Source organism: Podarcis pityusensis (genome assembly GCF_964106645.2).
Source record: "Podarcis pityusensis genome assembly, chromosome: 17".
In the NCBI taxonomy this organism is placed as follows: Eukaryota; Metazoa; Chordata; class Lepidosauria; order Squamata; family Lacertidae; genus Podarcis; species Podarcis pityusensis.
Genome location: NC_138042.1, coordinates 2,830,384 through 2,845,940, shown reverse-complemented (window position 1 = coordinate 2,845,940; position 15,557 = coordinate 2,830,384). Strand labels below are relative to the sequence as shown.

General features: G+C 44.4%; 1 protein-coding gene and 1 long non-coding RNA gene across 2 annotated transcripts; one reads left to right on the top strand and one right to left on the bottom strand.

Annotated features, from left to right (window-relative positions):
- The first annotated feature begins 4,238 nt into the window (after window positions 1-4,238).
- Window positions 4,239-11,064, top strand: LOC308466625 (blue-sensitive opsin-like). Its single transcript, XM_080987521.1, has 5 exons — window positions 4,239-5,208; window positions 5,548-5,716; window positions 5,970-6,135; window positions 9,111-9,350; window positions 10,927-11,064. The coding sequence occupies exons 1-5, from the start codon at window positions 4,821-4,823 to the stop codon at window positions 11,053-11,055; spliced, it is 1,092 nt and encodes a 363-aa protein (XP_080843647.1). The 5' UTR covers window positions 4,239-4,820; the 3' UTR covers window positions 11,056-11,064.
- LOC308466626 lies at window positions 9,921-14,564 on the bottom strand. Its single transcript, XR_013980917.1, has 2 exons — window positions 12,539-14,564; window positions 9,921-11,477 (listed from the first exon to the last, which is right to left on the bottom strand). It is a non-coding gene; the product is annotated as an uncharacterized lncRNA (long non-coding RNA).
- Between the last annotated feature and the right edge of the window lie 993 nt (window positions 14,565-15,557).

The window sequence follows — 15,557 nt, the reverse complement described above, 5'->3', positions numbered from 1 at the left end:
AGCAGGGAAACAAACATTGGACATTCCAGAAAAAACATTGAACATGAGATAAGCTCTCGAGTACAGAGTATATAGTCTGTAGCTAATGAAACACCTGACACAAGGGGAGAGGTTTTATCAGTCTCTTACAAAAAATGCGCACACATCCTGTCAGTGCACATTAACATAACTCTTACGCTAACAACAAAATCAGGTCTAATTATAGCCTAATCACTATGCTATCCCAGTACAGTAGAGAGAAAATGGGAGAAAACCAGTTATTAGACCTGCCAAGAGCATCTCTGCACCAGCCAATGCCATTCTACCAAAGTTCCCTATCCTATTCTACACTCTATTTAAAGTTTATTCTTAATTTTAAGTTTAACCTTGCACATTGTCCCTGGACCACTACTTAGACTTATTTATTTGCAGCATTTATGAAATTCTGTTTCAGTGAGAAATTTCTCAAAGTATGATGTGATAAAAAGAGCAGATACAATTAAACAGTGTAGAATAAATGAACAAATAAATAAAAACATATAACTTACATAAAATAAGTAAAATGGCAATTTAAAACTGGAGGTGGAGTGGAGGCAGATAATGAAGTAGTTTAGTGGGCTTCCCCATGGAGGTTGTTCTGTAACCACTTAAGATGTTTCATTAAGAATTAAGCAGTATACAAATTATGTTAAATAAACAAATAACAGTGTAGGCACCACCATTGAAAAGTCTCCATTCTACTGTGCCTCAGAGACCTTACTTAATAAACATAAGGGATACAGAGCAGGTCCCAACAGCTGGAACCAACCTGGTTCCTTCAATTATCTGAGGCCTCCTCTGGGTACTTCCTCCAAGGTTGGTTCAGAGGGTTACAGGAAGGAAGAGGGCCTTTTCCATTGTGCCCGCCTACTTGTAGAATTCTCTTCCCAGTGAGGTCTGCCTGGTGCCACCATTAGCATCCTCTGAGTGCCAGGTAAAAATTTATCCCATGTGCTTGACAGATTAGGATTATTTTAATATTGATTGTAATTTCTTTTTGCTGCTGTTTTACGTGGTTTGTTTTATGGGTTATGGGTATGTTTTTTTTTATTATACTGCAATACTCTTATGCCATGCACTATGCAGTTTTTTTAAAAGTGTCAAATAACTAATTAATTGAAATAATAATAGAGAATTTGCAGGGGCTAGCTACATGTAACATGCAAATCGAGTACTTTTATTTTCTTTTAAAATCAATTATAGTTTTGGAGTGAGGAATTTAGAGCCAAGTAGTAGCGGAGTAGCTTAACACTTCCTTTGCCTTTCAGTTTCTGCACTTCAAATTGCCTCCCCCTCCTTTTCAACACATGCACACACGCAATCCCAAAGCAGCTTTTCTAAATAGAACAAACCAAGGCCGGGCTCTAATCCAGGGGGCGCAGCAAAGGAAGATTGTTGTCTCTGGGTGATTTACAATTAATCAGCATGGGTTTCCAGTGACAGCCACCCCACCCTGCCAAATTAGGCCACTAAAATTAAGAAAGATTTAGGGAGAAAAGAAGAGCAGACTTTTGTGTGAAAGGAATATGAGCTCAGGTCTGGTACGGAAAACAAATTCCTGAGCCGCAAGCAACCAGAGGCACTCTTTTCCTAAATTTCCTCTCCACTGAGTACTTTTAAATACCTGGCTCCAACTGGTGGATCTACAGGTTGAAATGAGAAAACAACGCTCATCTTGAAAACCTGAAATTTGACCACCCTGTTCTAATACATTTGTAGTAGTACACCCCTTCAGTGACTTCAGTCTGAAACAGCTGTAAATTTTTCAAATAAAAAACTAACATGCACAATATTGAGGCACAATATTGAGGGTACTATCCATTTTGAGCATTTTAGAGAATGGCAGGATATAAGTGTATAATAATTACTATCAAAAATTTATAGCCTGCTCATCATTAAAATAATCCCAGAACTTGGTGCAATATGAAAAATCAAAAGTATATAATCAAATAAAACATAGAACCTTCAACCCAAGTCATACTGATCCAGCAGGGCAATCATGCCCATTTCCACCATAAACAAATTAACCACATCAACAGAAGCCAGGATAAATAAATTTGTTTTAACTGGTGCCAGTCAAACCTGACATGCCAGGGTACTCCATAATTGGGGACCCACTACTGAGAAGGCCCTCTCATGCCCCACAGCAAATACTTGGTAAACATGGCATAGATAAGAGGGTGTTTCCAGACGTATCATTGGAGGTTTTGAAGCTGGGTTGCCATCTGTTATGGATGCTTTAGCTGAGATTCCTGCATTGCAGGGGGTTGGACCATATGACCCTCAGGGTCCCGTCCAACTTTACAGCTCTATGATTCTGTAACCAACAGACAGGTGTATATGGGGACAAGCAACCCATCAGGTATCTAAATCCTAAGCTGTGTTACAGCTTTGTATGTCAGAACAAACAGCAAACCAGCAGCTAGGGTGGTTCCATCAGAACTGGTATAATATGTTATTGGCCACAGCCTGCACCAACACACTGCTCATTCAAATTAAACTATAGTTTATTTTGTCTACTGTTTGTGATCTGCAAACCAGGCCTGTGTGTAGTTCATTTTGTCATAATTAACACATACTCAACTTTTCCTAACCATTCCTTTATTTAGAGATATTTTGCAGGTTTCCAATATCCGGGGGGTGGGGGTGGGGAGAGACCCAATCAGATCACTATTTAAAATAAACAAATGCACAGCTGGCGGGAGTGGTGGATGGTTTTGTTTTTGTTTTTAACCAACTGCTGTTTTACGTAAGCAAATAGGTACATGGTCTGACTTACTTTTAATTATAATTTAGTGGTGACTAAGGACAGATCGTGAAGCTGAGGCTCCAATACTTTGGCCATCTCATGAGAAGAGAAGACTCCCTGGAAAAGACCCTGATGTTGGGAAAGATGGAGGGCACAAGGAGAAGGGGACGGCAGAGGACAAGATGGATGGACAGTGTTCTCAAAGCTACCAGCATGAGTCTGACCAAACTGCTGGAGGCAGTGGAAGACAGGAGTGCCTGGCGTGCTCTGGTCCAGGGGGTCACAAAGAGGCAGACACGACTGAACGACTAAACAACAACAATGTCACTGGAACAAGTTCTGGGGGTGGATATATAAGCATACTAAGGGCCAAGCTTGTATGGATGTAATTAACATGTATGGTATAAAAGGAAAAAGAGCACATGGATTTTAACCCCCACCCCCATGATTCTGTTATTTGCACTAGGAAGGAAGCCTCCAGAAGATCACCTGTTTTGTACTTCTTTTTAATAAAAGTGGGACCAATATGGAAATAATTGCTGATGATTTTCAACTGACCTAATGAGTGTTGTATCAATAACCACCATTAATTGATTTATTACATTTTATTTACTTATTACATTTATTACATTTTTATTAGGATTGAGGGAAAACAAGCAGGTGGGAAAGAGAAAGCAACAAATAGCAAGGAATAAGACAGATTGACATTTATATAAAAACTGAAAGACTAGAGGCCATTGGATACTGAACATTTTTATTAAAAAACCACACCTGTCATATATACTGTAGACTGTCCACCTGGTAGAGCGGCTTATTGGTTTTATACATATATGTAGTATTTCAAACAATACTTGGTGAAAACAAGCTATCTCCCTGAAGCACAATTAGCACTGCTGCAATATATGTATGTACATTTTGCTGTGGCTCTCAAGGTAGGATTGTGGCAAACAATGACCAGGAAAATAATGGCCAGTGGAAGAAGTTCCAAATTGGAGGTACATGTGCTAGGGATAGGTTCATTAAATTGCCAAAATCAGATACTTTCACCACTCCATTGATTTGTATAGGACCAGAGGAATGGAATTAGGATAGGAATTAATTCAGTTTTTCCCTTCTGCTGAATCAGGGCTGGTAAGTAGTAGCACAAAGGTAAATAGTAGTGTTAACGGAGAAGTCATTCACGTTGCATTCCAGAAATTAGAAACATAGGTGTGACTTTAGCAGGGCTGTTGAGAGCAGATGGAATGCTAGTCTCAGTTCTGGGAAAAGCTCATAAGGTGAGTTAGAAATGGATCACACATTCCAAGTGTTTGGCTGGGGTAGCAAAGGGGAGGTTTGGCCTCATTGAAGCGCCTCAGTTCAAACGGAAGGAAGTTTGGATCTAGGATGGCAAGGGACTGCAGCCTGGGCTTGGGAAGTGCCAGCAGAGCCTCTTCCCAATGAGGAAATAATTTTCTCCTCAAACTCTGCATCTCAGCTTCTTAGCTGGTCTTGTTATTTGACCTGCCCTCCTCCCCCTTTGAGTCCTTAATCGGGCTCCACCGTCCGATTAAGTACCTTCAAAGCGGCTTGTCAGGCAGCTAAACCTGTCTTTCCTTGCCCCTTTGGCTACAACTGCTCTGCAGTCCTTGAGGATAAGCTTGGCTTAGCTGAGGCTTTCCAGCCTTAAGGACGATTAAGGAAGACAGGAATGCCGGGGGGGGGCACAGATAATTTGTAGCCATACAAGAAGAGACCTCGGGACCCCTCAGGTATAAAGGCAACCTGTACAACCACACAGTGACTCATGACCCGCTCGCCATGGTACCCCGGGCCGCCCGGCTGCTTGTGACTCCGTCCTCGCAAAGGGATGTGAACTGAAGCCAGATTCTCTTTCTCTTTCTGCCCCATCTCAAATAGCTGCCTCTCAACCTGCCTTTCCCACCCATTCCCAAGCAGGCCCTCTCTTTCAGTTTTCTCTGCTCAATCCATCTTACTTTGCACACATTCCACTACCCTCTCAACTCCCCAGCCCCATCATTTCCCTCTCATTGTCCCCACTGCAATCCCCACCATGCACAAAGCCCGCTCTGACTCCCAGGATGACCTCCCGGAAAATTTCTTCATCCCAGTGCCCTTGGATGTTGCCAACATCACAACTCTAAGTCCTTTTCTGGTACCTCAGACTCACCTTGGTAGTCCAGGCCTCTTTATGAGTATGGCTGCCTTCATGTTCCTATTGGTTGTACTTGGGGTACCCATCAACATCCTCACCATCTTCTGCACTTTCAAGTACAAGAAGCTGCGCTCCCACCTCAACTACATCTTGGTCAACCTTGCTGTGTCAAACCTGGTGGTGGTCTGCATTGGATCTACCACTGCCTTCTACAGCTTCTCCCACATGTACTTCATCATGGGCCCTCTTGCTTGCAAGATAGAGGGCTTTGCTGCCACATTGGGGGGTAAGTAAATGTTTTGAAACTTAGTAGCATTGGGAAGAATGAGGAGGATGAGTGGGTGGATGAGAGAGCAAGAAGACACAAGACTGGGAAAGCTGAAGGATTGTAAGGGATGAGTATGTGGGGCTATCTGAGGGTTTCAGGTACGGTGAAGTGACATTGTCAGTTAGCAAGCCAGAGACAGTTTGAATAAGGGCAATTGCACATTGTGAATAAGACAGCAGAGACTGAGGTTTGGGGAAAGCAAGGAATTGGTATGTGGCTGTTTTCTGCATCTGCATTTCCATATGCATAGGGGGCTGACTAGACAATCCTGTCCTCTGTTTTTTCACTCCCAACCAGGCATGGTGAGCCTATGGTCCCTGGCAGTTGTGGCCTTCGAACGATACTTGGTCATTTGCAAGCCTCTGGGAAACTTCACCTTCAGAGGCACCCATGCCATTGTTGGTTGCGTCATAACATGGGTCTTTGGCTTGGTGGCTTCAGTACCACCCCTGTTTGGCTGGAGCAGGTATGTGCTGGAAAGAAGGTTATGTCAGGGAGGGGAAGGCTGAGCTGAGATTATGGGAGGAGAGGCAGTCTGGGTTAAGGCACTAAGATGGAAATTTATACCTTACATGGAACTGAGTTATGTACAGTTCCTCCCACTTCTGCCTGAGGTACCTCACCAGTTCTTTGCCATGCCTAATGTATTTAGGGTACGATTAACGCCACTCTCTGCTATTAATGGAAACCTATTGCTGAAAAGTGTTTAACTTCCTTAGGTATATTCCTGAGGGGCTGCAGTGCTCGTGTGGTCCTGATTGGTATACAACAAACAACAAGTGGAACAATGAATCTTACGTCCTGTTCCTCTTCTCCTTCTGCTTTGGAGTGCCCCTGTCTGTTATCGTCTTTTCTTACGGTCGTCTTCTTCTAACCCTGCGGGCAGTGAGTACTACCTCTTTCCTCCCTTCTGCTCCCCTCTGATGAGACACAACACTAAGGAAAGGTAGCAGACAGCCCCACCACCAGGGTGAAACTCTGCTTGGGTGTGTAACTGTCCAAACTGAAGAGGAGTGTCTAGACAGGGATGGGTAAGAACAGGGGAAGCGGCTGTGGAATGCCACAGTCCACCAACCAGCATTAGCTCTTTCCAGTCTTGTTGCCAAGTATCCTTTTTGTGGGAGAAGCTAAAGATCCAACATGGAACCTTCTATATCATGCGTAGGCAAACTAAGACCTGGGGCCGGATCTGGCCCAATTGCCTTCTAAATCTGGCCCGCGGATGGTCCAGCAATCAGCGTGGCCAGATGGGTGGGGTAAAAATAAATAAATAAATAAATAAATAAATAAATAAATAAATAAATATTATTATTATTATTATTATTATTATTATTATTATTATTATTATTATTGCAGTGTGTTTATACATGAGTAGAATGTGTCCTTTTATTTAAAATGCATCTCTGGGTTATTTGTGGGGCATAGGAATTCGTTCTCCCCCCCCCTCTTCAAAATATAGTCCGGCCCCCCACAAGGTCTGAGGCACAGTGGACCGGCCCCCTGCTGAAAAAGTTTGTTGACACCTGTTGTATATTAAAAGCAAGTGTGGCCCCTCTTTGGCCTGCTTCCCCACAGGGAGGCTCTGGTGGACTACGACCCCTGCCTGGACAGGGATTTGAACTCATGTCTGTTGTTTCCTGAAGTGACATGTTCTTGACCTCCATGCTACACAGACACAGGTTAATGTAAAATTCTGTAGGTGCCACATGCCTAAGGGCCAAATGAGATGTGATATTAAATGTGTGAATGCATGTAAGGTGTCTAGTTAATGGGCAGTATCCAACAAATACATCCCATCAGAGTTGGGGTTTATGCTTGCACAGTGGAACTTTCTCCCCCTCTCCTTCCCGCATGCAGTCCATAGCTTCCCAAAATCTGCTCCAGAGGATTGGGGGAACCCCTAAAACAGATTTAAGATGCACATGAGAGGAGGGGAGGGGGAGAAAACTCCGTTGCACAAATACTTGGACTGGCAGGACACTTACTTTGTGCTATGTTGGATACAACTGAATATCTCTAAATAACTGTCACCAGGGAGCCAAATAAGGATTGGTACTACATCATACAAATAGGCAACGTAAACTATCTACCCTGCTTCTGCAATCCTAATTAAAATGTCCCTAGCTGATACTCCCCCTCGGGTGGAGAAAAGAAGTCATTGGGACTGTTGTGGGGGGAGACATTCTCTTCATTGCGCATTCATGATGCACAGCACACATGACTAAATTGGGGAGGTTATATGCAAACTCTGTTTTTATTGATGGATGGATGGATTGTTTGGATTTGTTACCCATGCTTCACCAGAGTGGGCTACAGCAATTTAGATATACACTATTAAAAACATATCCCAGGGCAGGTCTCAGCAATTTAAATATATATTATTAACAGTAGTTTTAAACAAATTACAGTCACAAGAATGGTATGGGGCCTAAAATATATATATCCCCAGTGTCAAAGGCCACAGTAATATGCATCTTCAGTATGCAACAGAACCTACACAAGGAAGGTGCCGGATGCCCCTTTGTGGGCTGGAAATCCTACACCTTAGGGGCCACCACAGTGAATGCCCTGAACTTCTGAGGGTGGTGCAACTACTTCTGCTCATGCACACCAACTTACAAAGCCGATTGAGGGGACTGGTGTCGCGCACACAGATTGCGTGTGTGATGTCACATGCCTGCGAGGGTCCCGAAGGTCAGCTTCTCCTCCCCTTCCTGCGGTTGCCAGGGGAAGAGGCCCCGGCTCCTGCCAACTGTTGCTCCAAGCGCTGTGCACACTGAGGGGCCTGATCACTACTTTTCAAGCAAGGCATCAACAGATTCGGCTGCAATGGCAGCTGTATATGTGTGTTGAGTTACATCTGCATACTTTCGTGCACTGCACACATATGAAGGCACACCAGTGTGTACAAATCTGTGTACAGATGCACAGTTCCTGCCATCAATCTTCTAAACCAACACTTCCCAAACTTACAATGATCGCAAACCCCTTATGGGAGCTTAGACTTACCAGCAGCCGCCTTTTGGGTGAAGATAATTTGGGGTTAGTTTTAATAATACTATTTTATCTTTGAATTGTCTGCTGCAGCTAAAAAATCAATGTTAAAGTAACATTAAAATTTCTGTTTGCATACTTCTAGGGGTACATGTATCGTGCTTTAGGAAACACTGCTTTAAGGAATTGCTTCCCCCTGTATCAGCTAATGCAGAAAGTGCAATGAAGAAAATATGAAGGAACTGGAAGGAGTAGGAAGAGGAATTAATATTTGTTTTGGGAATAAAAATATGGGAGGAGTCCCATTCATTTCAGTGGGGTTTGTAGAGGAAAGCTGCTCAGTGGATTATGTTCCATATCAAGTAGGAGGTAGTGTAAGAAAATAATGGACTTGCACTGAAGGGAAGATTTTTAGGCTGAATGTTAGCGAACTTGTAAGAGCACAAGCAGTGATAGTTGTGGAACCTCTGATCATGGAAGGTTTAAATAAAAGGTAGAATGACGTCACTTGGCAATGCTCTGCGGAGTTAAAACCAGGTTTCAATCAGATAAACCACAAGGTCCCTCCCAATGTAGTGATTCTTAGCTAGGACCTTGCATTCAGAAATCTACTCCATGGGTACTAGGCTCCACCATGAGAGACAGAGGTTGTGGTGATAAGCATAGCCAGTGTTTTATTACAGCAGATTCAACCCCCTTCACCCACTCAGGTAGTGCCTTTGCTCACTGTAGACCTAATCAATACACCAGGGCTGCAGTTTTCCATTTTCTTTCTCCATCAATATGGCAACCCTGTACTGTGTGCAGTCTGCCGCCTGAGCTTCAGTTATTCTCACTCATGGTTAATCATCTCCCCACCTCATCAGGTTGCCAAACAGCAGGAACAGTCAGCTACCACACAGAAGGCTGAGAGAGAGGTGACCAAGATGGTAGTGGTGATGGTGATGGGCTTCCTGGTGTGCTGGCTGCCATACGCTTCCTTTGCATTGTGGGTAGTGACCCACCGTGGAGAACCTTTTGACGTTCGTCTGGCCTCCATCCCCTCTGTCTTCTCCAAGGCCTCCTCTGTTTATAACCCTGTCATCTATGTCTTCATGAACAAGCAGGTTAGCACGGGAAACATCTATAACCAAGCTGGTCTGGGTAGAAAGAGAGAGTGGCACATTTATCCCTGGTCCTGAATGGGGTAACTGTGCCCCTGAAGAACCAGGTGCGCAGCCTGGGAGTCATTTTGGACTCACAACTGTCCATGGAGGCACAGGTCAATTCTGTGTCCAGGGCAGCTGTCTACCAGCTCCATCTGGTACGCAGGATGAGACCCTACCTGCCCACAGACTGTCTTGCCAGAGTAGTGCAAGCTCTGGTTATCTCCCGCTTGGACTACTGCAATGTGCTCTACGTGGGGCTACCTTTGAAGGTGACCCGGAAACTGCAACTAATCCAGAATGCAGCAGCTAGGCTGGGGACTGGGAGTGGCCGCCAAGACCACATAACACCAGTCCTGAGGGACCTACATTGGCTCCCAGTACATTTCCGGGCACAATTCAAAGTGTTGGTGCTGACCTTTAAAACCATAAAGGGTCTTGGCCCAGTATACCTGAAGGAGCGTCTCTACCCCCATCGTTCAGCCCGGACACTGAGGTCCACCTCCAAGGGCCTTCTGGCGGTTCCCCCCCTGAGAGAAGTTAGCTTACAGGGAACCAGGCAGAGGGCCTTCTCAGCAATAACGCCCACCCTGTGGAACGCCCTCCCATCAGATGTCAAGGAAATGAGCAACTATCTGAATGTTAGAAGACATCTGAAGGCAGCCCTGTTTAGGGAAGTTTTTAATGTTTGATATTTTAGCGTTTTTTTAATATTCTGTTGGGAGCCACCCAGAGTGGTTGGGGAAACCTAGCCAGATGGGCAGGGTATATTATTATTATTATTATTATTATTATTATTATTATTATTATCCCATACCTCTTGTATGCTCTGTTGGATTTCCCTGGAATCATTTAGGGCTCTGGCAATCTCTCCTCACTGCCCTGAATGTTCACTTGTGCCCCCTATGACCAGGACCTCATGCAAAGAATATAAAATCCCTCACTTGGCTTACATGTCAACATTTCTCCCTGAGCTTATCAAGGACTCTGGTATCGTCTCAGGATATGCACTCAGTGTCCCTCTGTCAAATTACCTGACCTACGGAGTATGCATAGCAGTACATGTATTTGGAGACATTTCCGTTTTGAAGAGAGCTTTGTGATTTTCACACTGAACTTGGGGAGCACCCTATGGTTCCCTGCTAGGTTGTCCCTAAAGTGTCAGTAACAGTGGACAATGAGAAGGTCAGTAATTGTTGAGAAGTTTCTCTGAAAGACGGCTTCTGCACCACTGTCTGTCTTCGCCTGCAATGTGTAGCCACAGAATAATGTTAGGCATGTTCAGGGTTGCGCTCTGAGAGGGGCACTGTTGTGATGGAACAGGTCTGGCAAATGTGTCACAATCTTCTGCAATGTGCAGGGGTTCCTTGGCAGATGAACAGATGTGAACAGGCTTCCCTTAAGTTTGAAAATCAGAGCTGGAACCCTGGCATTCAGCACTGCACCTCTCTCGTATGGACTAGGGCTCAGAAAACTGTTGTGTCCTTCTTCCCTAGAGCTGTGACATCCCTGCTAATTAACCCTCTCTCACTTTCAGTTTCGTTCCTGCATGCTGAAGCTTGTCTTCTGTGGCAAAAGCCCCTTTGGTGAGGAGGAGGATGTTTCGGGTTCCTCCCAAGCCACCCAGGTCTCGTCGGTGTCTTCCAGCCAGGTGTCACCAGCGTAACCATGAGCAATGCCCACACCACCCACTCTACCTCCAGGGAACACTTCTACTGTATGCAGCAACACCCTTTGCCCTGCACAGCAGGATGCGCCCAATGTGTGCATTACTCCTGCAAGGGTCCCATTGCAGTTCCATTCGTTGCATCTGGCATTTGGTTTCTGTACAGGGCACTCACATTACATACCCCAGCCGGCATTGCTCCACCCGTCTGTACAATTAATGTTGCACTACAAACAGTTGTTGTGCTCATGGACTGCTCTTCCTGTCCCACTGAGGTGAGCAAGGTTATCGGACACACTGAAAAGCTATGGATGGCAATCAGGGGAGTCACTACCAGCTGCTGCAGAACAGTCAAGACCCTCGCCTTGTGGAAGTGACATCTGGCTGGTCCAGCCTTCCTGTCTCTGCCACTGCAGGCAAATCTGTAAAAAGAAGAGCGTCTGGGTTATATGTGAATGTCTTTCTGAGCTCTGGTTTATGTGCATTAGGAATTGGGTGTGCTATGAACAGTTAGATTGGCAAACTGCAGTGCATGTACTCATTTACTTCCACCTCCATGTGAGAACAGTCCCTTCTCACCAGCATCAGATCTGGCACATCTGGCCACAGGTGCCTGATTTGGAGGAGGGAAAATTTTATCTTCTTAGATAGTAAAATTGCAAGTCAACCTTCCCTTTCTCTTCCTCCTCCATATTTCATTACCTCCAGCAGGAGGCAGCAAAAATATATGTCAATGCTTACAGATAGTAGGTCTGATAACCCTCAAAGCAGAACACAACACCACAGATGAGCTTTGTGTTCCAGGTAACCCTAAACCTCTGAATGCAAACACTTTTGCATGGCAGCTGCAAGGCATGGATCACTAAAATTGCCTGATGACTTCCATTGGAGCAAATGCCAGAGATAGGTTACTGGGCTCTGTGGACCATTCCTCCTGAATTCCTTCCATTAACACAATGACTCATTGGGGTCTTAAGAATCAGTATGTCAGAAGACACAAAACCAGTTAAGCAGTACCTCTTGAGAAGTTCCTGTCTAAAATATATTTTAAAACCTTCCATTAAAAAGGATGGGGATTTAACAACCCCTCATAGCAGGATATGTGAATACTGAGGAGTTATTTCACAGGGCTGTCATGTCATTATCAGATATAGCTATTCCTTATAGTTCTCAGAAAAGCAATTGACTGCACCTTAGGCCACAAAAGTAAGAGCCAAAAGTGCTTTGAACATGTTAACATATTCAAAGCACGTTACATACGTTATCTCAATAATCGTAACACCAGCCCCATAAGGCAGCCTGGCATTATGAGCTATATTACTGAAGGAGAGCTGATCAACATGGTTTTGCCTAAGGATACCTGGTAAGTTCATAGCTAAATCAAGATTTGAAAACTGGGAACATCCTGACATATAGTGTATGTTCTAAACAAATAGTAAGGGCCAGGAATAAAACAAGGTAAAAAAAAACCCTCATAACTTACTCTTTTAGAATGCCTCATGACTTCATGTGACCTCCAATACTTTGAGTTTCTGGGGATGGATAAGTTACTTCCCCCTCTGCTCTTTACCTGTCATCCCCTCATGCCATTGCCAGGGTAGAAGAGAGAGAGAGAGAGAAACAGAAACAGGACTCATTAGGGAATAAAAGTGAAGGCAGTCTATAGAGCTTGAGGGGCCAGTCATGCCCCCATAGCCTGCTGATAGCAGTAGCTTAAGAGGGCTGTCATGAAAGGTAAAGGGGTCAAGGGCTACCTGCCTTCCCTATCATTTGAGCATTGAGCAACAACCTTCTGCACTAGATAAACCAGGCTGATAGGCTTCAAACTTTGCCTCTGCTGTGCAGCCCCCTATTAGCATACCCAAGAAGCAGACAGTCATTGCAGGGCAATGGTGGTTGTATTTTGTAAATATCCAATAACCCCTCAAAATCCACCCACATCTCTGTAATTCCCTTCTATCTTCATGATTATCACCTTGTAAATGGAATACCTCTCCCCAGTCTCTCCCAGTTACATGAATAAATACAATGGAGATGCAGCTTTGGAATCCACAGTGATGGCTGGTTATTTGCAATCGCATATTGTTGCTAGAGAAATGTCCATTGCATGCCCTGCCTTTTCCTTTCTCTATACATCTGTTGTGTGCCACCCTGTGCCCTGCCACGTCCCCGGGATGCACATGAAATAAGTGCATCCTTATGACAGATACTTTCACTCTAGCCTGTTAAAGCAAGGAAAACCTGAATTTCCCTATGGAACAATCTATAAAATTGTTTATAACTCTTGCCTCTTGCATTTTGGCAAATCCTCCATAATCCCCTTGCCTGAGATCACATAGGCAGATAGCCATCAGGGGGAGTTCCTGAATCTGCCAGTGTTTGCCCAGATGCTCCACACAGAGGATGCCTGCGCAGCATCCAGATTGTCTTATCAAACGCAAATGCTTTGTGTAAACTGTGTCTGGAACCATGTAAAACTGTCTAATCCTCAGGAATGTCACACCTTGGCCTGCCTGAGTCACTGTAACCCCACCTTATTGTGATTTATTTCTGACTATTCGGAAAGGAGATGCAAACCTTTAAGAAGAGATGCTATTGCTCTGTTCTGGATCCTTCACCTGACAAGGGGGGCGGGCTGGGTCTCTGTTGCAACAGATAATAAAAGATCAGCTTTGCTTTCACTGGATTTTCTGCCTCAGCTCATTCATCTCTGACTGGTAATGAAATCGGGGAGTTGGGCCATCAAAAGGCACCCCCTATTTTCTGGTAAAAGTATGTGATGATAAAGTCCCTATTTCTTTCCTTCTCTGAGTGATGGGGGCTGGGCTGTGTGGAAAAAACAGCAACCCGTCCAGGAAGGGCCTTGAATTCAAAACACAAGGAGCCTGTACATGGACAAGTTGCTAACGTGAATCTGGGAAAGGAGTCTCCCTTGCCCAGCCCCTTCTGCTCAAGCCTTGCCCTGGTGCCTTGCCCCCTGAAGAGTGTCAGGCGCGCGGCCGAGTTCTGCTAGTAGTGAACTTTTTCTAACTGTAAATAGTTCAGAACTAGCGGAATTCCTGACGAGAGCCCAGAAAGCTGGGGCAAGACCCAACTAAAAGACGAGATTCATCACAGAAATACTCTTGGCAACTCGTTCTACAAGTCAGGATCCCAGATCTCTTACTGAAGGACTGTTAAAGTAATCCACCACCTAACAGTCCTCAGACAGATACTCTACCTCCCCATTCAGACTCCACTTAAAATCCATCGTGCTGGATCCACAGATACTTCTGATAACCGAAACCACAGAAATAGTATCATGTGTCTCCATATTTGCGAACTTGCAGTCCCCCACACTTTATCTAGCTCAGAAGGACATGGGCCCCAAACTATAGAAAGTATACTTAGCTTTCAAATTGTAGGTTCTGCCAGGTTTCCACAGCTGACAGAGGTACATGCACGTAGTTATACCCCACCATTAGATGTCAGAAACTGACAAAGCCAGAGAAGGTATATGGAGCAGTCAAAACCTTTGGCTGGGAAAACAAGATAATCAAGAGGTCTGGATGTGCAGTAACATTACGAATAAAAAGCACCATACTGTGGAAAGAGGTGATGAGCTGCAGAGACCTCCACAATATGCAAAAGCTGGAGGGTGTTGCACATATACGATCTGAAGAGAAACCTGAGCATGCAATGTATTTTTTCTGTTTTGCAGCTGTGTGATTTGTGTGCATATTGTATTGTAATGGCCATTGGCTACAAACAATAAGATTGATTGACTGATTGATTGATTGATTGATTGATTACACATATACATGCATACCAGCAGAGTCTGCCAGGCACTTGTGGTCTCTATCCCTTGGTGGCTCACAAAAAAAAGAGAGTACAACATCCCATAAGCAGCACAATTATATCTTGAGCTGATTGATCAAAGGTGTTGGGTGTGTGCTCTCCCTAGAACCAACTACAGGCGTCATGCAGGGAGGGGTGAGCCCAGTGCTTTTTTCAGCTGGAACTCACTGGAACTCAGTTTTGACACCTCTCAGGTGGGCACCATTGCCATTATAAGAGAACAAGGGAGGTGTTCATGGTGAGTTCCGGCACCTCTTTTTCTAGAAAAATAGCCCTGGGTCAGCCCCTCCCTCTCTCTTTCAAAGCACATGTGATTAATCATCAGGAGAACCTATAGCTGAAGGCACAACAGGTAGCCACAGTAAATGCTTTGTTTTTTCATAATTTAATCACAAATATATCCAAGAACAGACATTTTTGAATCTTCCCCTCCACACTAAAATATATACATGAAATGTCATCATTGAAGTAAAGTGCAATTGCACACACAAGCAAAGCATTTTCATTGCATCCACCATGTTGCATATTAGAAAGTAACCAAGGTCCTTCCACCCCAGTGTGCACAGTTGCGCAAGTCATTTAAATATGCCCCATGCACTGTACTGCACACAAATGTACATCCTGAAACCCCCTTCCACCCCAAAGCATTACCCCAAAGCGGAAGC

What these genes read in the sequence shown, in the direction of transcription:
- LOC308466625 (XM_080987521.1), top strand. Translation starts at nt 4,821, where the DNA reads ATGCACAAAGCCCGCTCTGACTCCCAGGATGACCTCCCGGAAAATTTC. An exon ending in CTTTGCTGCCACATTGGGGG is followed by an intron (nt 5,209 to 5,547) that starts GTAAGTAAATGT and finishes ACTCCCAACCAG; the next exon opens with GCATGGTGAGCCTATGGTCC. An exon ending in TTCTTCTAACCCTGCGGGCA is followed by an intron (nt 6,136 to 9,110) that starts GTGAGTACTACC and finishes CCACCTCATCAG; the next exon opens with GTTGCCAAACAGCAGGAACA.